Consider the following 6521-nt stretch of genomic DNA (forward strand, 5'->3'; position numbering starts at 1 on the left):
CGACAACCCAGCCTGTTCCTTTCCATAGAAAACCTCACAGCATCCACATCTCTTTGCACACCCCCCCCCAGGTTTCCAACTCAACCCTGTTCTGATTGAATGCGGTTGGCTGAAAAGTTGAAGAGCAGAAACTCAAGTAGACAGACCAAATAAAACTCACGTATAGGCTGAGTGGAAGAGCAGAATAGAAGGCTGAAATTGATCAAGTAGCAAGACTTTTCAGATATTTTCTTAATTGAATCATCACAGTAAATCTGTAACATGTTATTATTCCTGCTTTACTGAAGCTACTGTGACTCAGATGGATATGGTGAGTTGTCCAAGCTCACCTCGCTGGACTGCAAAACCAAAATTTGGCCCCTGGGTTGTCAAGTTCCAAAACCAGAGCTCTGTCCTCCCCACACACGGCCTCCCGGGAAGAAACACATCATCCAGATCAGCATTACCTAATACAGTAGCCAGGAGCCACATGTGCCTACTTGAATGAAGTAAAATTCAATAAAATTAAAAATTCCATTTCTCAGCTGCACAATTCCCATTTCAAGTATTTAATAGCTACATGTGGCCAGTGCCTGCTGTCCTGGACGGCAGATACGGGATAATTCCATCACTGACCAAAGTTCTATTAGACAGTGCTGGTCTACATGCATGAATCTTTATATTAATTAGAGGGTGAGCATCCAAATCTTGTATCACAAAGTGTCTAGTATCTCAAAGTAATAACCAAGGCTTTCTTTACTGCGTGTGTCTGTTATAAAGTTTAGCTCAATCTTTCCTGTTCTTGTTACTCCATATGCAAAATCTTGGATACACAGACGTAGTAACATGGAGAATGCATTCACTTTACATAATTTAAATATTCAGACTTAATGAATTTTTAGGCAACAGTGGACTGACCCACAAGCAGGGCAAGCCTTTTGGTAGAGCACCAGAAAGACAAAAGGAAAAAGAGCAAATCGCTGGGAGCTGCCTGCATAGAGCCAAAGGGTCCCCGTGACTGGCCCAAAGAGCAGAGAACGGGCAGCAGGAAAGGGACAATCACAGCACGAAGATATGCTACTGCCATATGAATCACAACTTCCTGCAAGCAATCCTACCGTACAGATACGCTCTCAGAGATCTAGGCAGAAATGATGTACTCAAAAATCAAAGAAGTACGGACATTTAAAGTTAAAAGACTTTGGGACTTCCCTGGTGGCGTAGTGGTTAAGAATCCGCCTGTCAATGCAGGGGACACGGGTTAGAGCCCTGGTCCAGGAAGACCCCACATGCCGTGGAACGACTAAGCCTGCGCGCCACAACTAGCGAGCCCACATGCCACAAGTACTGAAGCCTGCGAGCCTCGAGCCCGTGCTCCGCAACAAGAGAAGCCACCGCAGTGAGAAGCCCGCGCACTGCAACGAAGAGTAGTCCCCGCTTGATGCAACTAGACAAACCCCGCATGCAGCAACGAAGACCCAACGCAGCCAAAAATATAATTAATTAATTAATTAAAAAGAAATAAATAAAGTTAAAAGACTTTGTAAACACTCTAGTCCATGGGACTTCCCTGGCGGTCCAGTGGTTAGGACTCAGCGCTTTCACTGTCTTGGCCCCAGGTTCAATCCCTGGTCGGGAACTAAGATTCCACAAGCCATGTGGAGTGGCCACAAAAACAAAACACAACAAAAAAAAAACAACTCTAGTCCAGTAACATCCTTCGCCAGGGAGGAAACTGAGCACAGAGACATTAAGAGAATGAATCTTCTATTCATACAGGAAATATAGTTCATTATTTATGAGTGTTGACTCTGTAGCCAGACTGCTTGGAATCAAAGCTCAGTTGTAGACTTACTAGACTAACTTGAAAACCAGTTGCAAAAAAGGAATGATAACAGGACCTATAACGCAAGGTTACATGAAGAGTAAATGAGTGAAAGTGAGACTAACTGTATAATATATTGCTCAAACTGGGAACCCTTTTGAGAGTGAAAGGCAGCGTTATGAATGTAACTATGTTGGCAAAACACATGTTAATGAGGGCCTTTTTGGACAAACCACCACTGATGGTCACCCGATGGTCACTTTTAATATCTATGAAGTGCTTAGGATGGTGCCGGCGTAAATTAAGAGCTGTGTGTTTGTTATAATTATGTTTACAACTTGGGATAATTAGAGAATTCAGCACAGAGGATTATATAATGGAATTCAACCGAAAAGTGGATGCCTTTCACAGAAATTTGCTTTACAATCAGCTTTCCCAGAATGCATCTATTCTATTTTTTTCATACCTTTATTTTTCTTAAGTAAATATAGCTCATTATTTATGAGTGTTGATTCTGTAGCCAGACTGCTTGGAATCAAAGCTCAGTTGTAGACTTACTAGACTAACTTGAAAACCAGTTGCAAAAAAGGAATGATAACAGGACCTATAACGCAAGGTTACATGAAGAGTAAATGAGTGAAAGTGAGACTAACTGTATAATATATTGCTCAAACTGGGAACCCTTTTTAGAGTGAAAGGCAGCGTTATGAATGTAACTATGTTGGCAAAACACATGTTAATGAGGGCCTTTTTGGACAAACCACCACTGATGGTCAACCAATGGTCACTTTTAATATCTATAAAGTGCTTACGATGGTGCCGGCGTAAATTCAGAGCTGTGTGTTTGTTATAATTACGTTTACAACTTGGGATAATTAGAGAATTCAGCACAGAGGATTATATAATGTAATTCAACAGAAAAGTGGATGCCGTTCACAGAAATTTGCTTTACAATCAGCTTTCCCAGAATGCATCTATTCTATTTTTTTCATACCTTTATTTATTTTAATTTACTTTATAAAAAGTCTTATTGCAGGGGACACGGGTTCGTGCCCTGGTCTGGGAAGATCCCACATGCCATGGAGAGGCTAGGCCCGGGGCCATGGCCGCTAAGCCTGCGCCTCCAGAGCCTGTGCTCCGCAACGGGAGAGGCCACAGCAGTGAGAGGCCCGCGTACCGAAAAAAAAAAAAAAAGTCTTATTGAATTTGTTACAATATTGCTTCTGTTTTATGCTTTGGTTTTTTTGGCCATGAGTCATGTGGGATCTTAGCTTCCTAACCAGGGATCCAATGTGCACCCGCTGCATTGGGAGGCGAAGTCTCAACCACTGGACCGCCAGGAAAGTTCTGCATCTATTCTATTAAGCAAGAGCTATCTTCAGGAGTCTTGTCACCATGGTAAAATATAACTGCTCAGGGGCTTCCCTGGTGGCGCAGTGATTGAGATTCCGCCTGCCGATGCAGGGGACATGGGTTCGTGCCCCAGTCCGGGAGGATCCCACGTGCTGCGGAGCGGCTGGGCCCGTGAGCCATGGCCGCTGGGCCTGTACGTCTGGAGCCTGTGCTCCGCGGTGGGGAAGGCCACAACAGTGAGAGGCCTGCGTACCGCAAAAAATATATATATATGTAACTGCTCATTTCGTTACAAATAAACACTCTTGCCTTCCAGGGAAGCCAAATCTTCATTACTATGCCTTAAATTTCCTGGTGGAATAAACCAGGTTTAATCCATGCTCATCACACAGCTTAGTTTTGATACACACATCAAATATCAGTGACGACGCCAGGCACCCAACTATTATACAACAGTTGTCCCGCTGTTTGCAAAATCACATCACAGAAGGCCAATGACAGAGAGAGGCAATGCTTTGTCAGGACAGAACTGAGGGGGAGTCGTACCTCCAAGAAGCCCACTGTCTTTGCTCTGCTCTGCCGGCTCATTCCTTTGGTTGGATACCACCACCTTGGAAGTATTAATTGATTCTAACAGGGAGACAAATTCCAGGAAGTTGGATTCATTTGGTATCTGTCCTTCCTTGGCCTCCAGGTCAGATTTGGAAGTTGGCATTGTTTGCTCTTTATCTTTAATAACTTCTGCGGAACTTTTGCTCAAGAATACGTCTGTCCCGCTGTCTACACTGAGGACTTGGGAGTGTCTCTTTTCCTGGCTGGTTCTACAAGATGATGGGTTAAGGTTCGCCTGGACTTCCATGTCCCCCTCAGACTCGGAGACCACATCAGGCGTGGGTGACGGGGTTGTACAGGGGTCTCTTGGGGAAGGGCTGTGGTCCTGTGTGGCATCGCCCCCGTCCCCAGATTCATAGCCAGAACACGGATTGGAAGACGCCTCCACCTTCAATCTCTCCGGCGTCCTGTCACTTCCACTGCCTTCGGGACGCACCATACCTCCTCCTCCACCCTCAGACAGCTCAAGGGTGATGACGGGAATTCTCATCTGTTTCTCAGCACCAGCGGCCCCTGGGGGAACTGGCTCAGCATAACAGTTGAACCCAGTTCCCTCAGCACCTTCAGCTGGAGAGAACTTTCCAAGCCTCTCATGGAGTTGGGGGTACTGCTCATGGTGATGACAATCTTAATGGGCTCGTGCAGACTCAGCGGGTCTCCGGGTTGAGAAGTATCTATGAGAGTGACAGCGACCTCATTATCGGAGTCATCCACATCCTGGTTCAAGGGTGGGTCCACCTGCTGGGAAGCCTGCTCCCGCCCAGGTTTGGCGATGACCGTGTCTCACTGAGGGCAGCTACTGCTCAGGCTGTCCTGAGGCGACTTCCTGTGCAACTGTTCCCTGATGGAGGTATAATTCCCAGGTTCTGCAATCAGGACGGAATTCTCACTCCCCCAAGGCTGGAAAGAAACGTCTGTCTCCAGTAAGTCGTATTGAGACAAAGACAGGTAGGGCACCCTCTTCACGGCGGCTTCTTTGTCCACCAAGCCGCCCTCGGATCTGTGGCAGGAGGGAGGCTGCCCCGGGCCCCCTTTTTCCATCTCTTTATCACTGATGCAAGTTTCTGCCACGACTGGTTTCACTGGTATTGCTGACGTGGTCATGGTTTCCCGCACGTGCCCTTCAGAAGCAGGTAAGCTTTCCGTTTTCATCCCAGGTGCTGTCGATGACACTGGTGCTACGGGTTGCTCATCTGACACAATGACACCTGAAATCAACAACAACAGCAACTTGATTCACATCCACAATGGATGAATAATGTCACGGAGCAAGACCGAATATTAACAAACTAAAAATAACACCAGCAACAAATGTGATCAGATGCTTAGTCTAAACATATCACCTCCGCTGGGAAATTGTTCTTGAAATCGCTATATTTAAAAAATACTTCAGCCTTGTAGCTTCGCCTCTTTTGTGGGCTTGGGAGGCAGACTAGTATGATTTCAACAACATATTTGCAATCAGAAAGGTCCTGGCTCTGCTATTTACTAGCTACGTTACATTGGGCAAGTTACTGAATCCCTCTAAACCAAGGCAGGGAGGGTCCACAATATTGATATATAAGGCCTGACAAGCAAAAGCAGCTTGGATTTTGTGCTAATAATAATGTGAACTCAGCAGAAGTTTTTCAATGCAGACAAAGGAAGGGGTTCGTTCAGGCCTCCAAAAGTTCTTTTCCAAGTCTTCTGAAAACAATCAAAAGACAATAAAATGGGAGGAGGAAACAAGGTGGCGGAGTAGAAGGACGTGCTCTCACTCCCTCTTAGGAGAACACCAGAATCACAACTAGCTGCTGGACAATCATCGACGGGAAGACACCGGAACTCACCAAAAAAGATGCCCCACATCCAAAGACAAAGGAGAAGCCACAATGAGACGGTAGGAGTGGTGCAATCACAGTAATATCAAACCCCATAACTGGTGGGTGGGTGACTCACAGGCTGGCGAACGCTTATACCAAAGAAGTCCACCCACTGGAGTGAAGGATCTGAGCCCCACGTCAGGCTTCCCAACCTGGGGATCCGGCAACGGGAGGAGGAATTCCTAGAGAATCAGACTTTGAAGCCTAGTGGGAATTGACTGCAGGACTTCGACAGGACTGGGGGAAACAGAGACCCCACTCTTGGAGGGCACACACAAAGTAGTGGGCGCATCGGGACCCAGAGGAAGGAGCAGTGACCCCCGGGGAGACTGAACCAGACCTACCTGTTAGTGTTGGAGGGTCTCCTGCAGAGGTGGGGGGTGGCTCTGTTTCACCATTGGGACAAGGACAGTGGCAGCAGGTTCAGGGAAGTACTCCTTGGTGTGAGCCCTCCCAGAGTCTGTCATGAGCCCCACCAAAGAGCCCAGGTAGGCTCCAGTGTTGGGTCGCCTCAGGCAAAACAACCAAAAGGGAGGGAACCCAGCCCCACCCATCAACAGTCAAGTGGAATAATGTTTTACTGAGCTCTGTCCACCACAGCAACAGTCAGCTCTACCCACCACCAGAGCCTCTCATCAAGCCTCTTAGATAGCCTCATCCACCAGGGGGCAGACAGCAGAAGCAATAAAAACTACAATCCTGCAGCCTGTGGAACAAAAACCAAATTCACAGAAAGATAGACAAGATGAAAAGGCAGAGGACTATATACCAGATGAAGGAACAAGATAAAACCCCAGAAAAACAACTAAATGAAGTGGAGATAGGCAACCGTCCAGAAAAAGAATGCAGAATAATGATAGTGAAGATGATCCAGGACCTTGGAAAAAGAA

The 6521-nt window shown here is 46.5% G+C and overlaps 1 protein-coding gene across 1 annotated transcript in view; it reads right to left on the minus strand.

Moving 5' to 3' along the window:
- Window positions 1-6521, minus strand: part of PCNX2 (pecanex 2) — a 302561-nt gene that overhangs the window by 218072 nt on the left and 77968 nt on the right. The window contains 2 exon segments of the mRNA XM_055081202.1: window positions 3704-4327; window positions 4330-4977. Of these exon segments, the coding sequence (XP_054937177.1) occupies window positions 3704-4327; window positions 4330-4977 (1272 nt within the window).

The sequence above is a fragment of the Physeter macrocephalus genome, chromosome 20 (assembly GCF_002837175.3).
Source record: "Physeter macrocephalus isolate SW-GA chromosome 20, ASM283717v5, whole genome shotgun sequence".
Classification (NCBI taxonomy): domain Eukaryota; kingdom Metazoa; phylum Chordata; class Mammalia; order Artiodactyla; family Physeteridae; genus Physeter; species Physeter macrocephalus.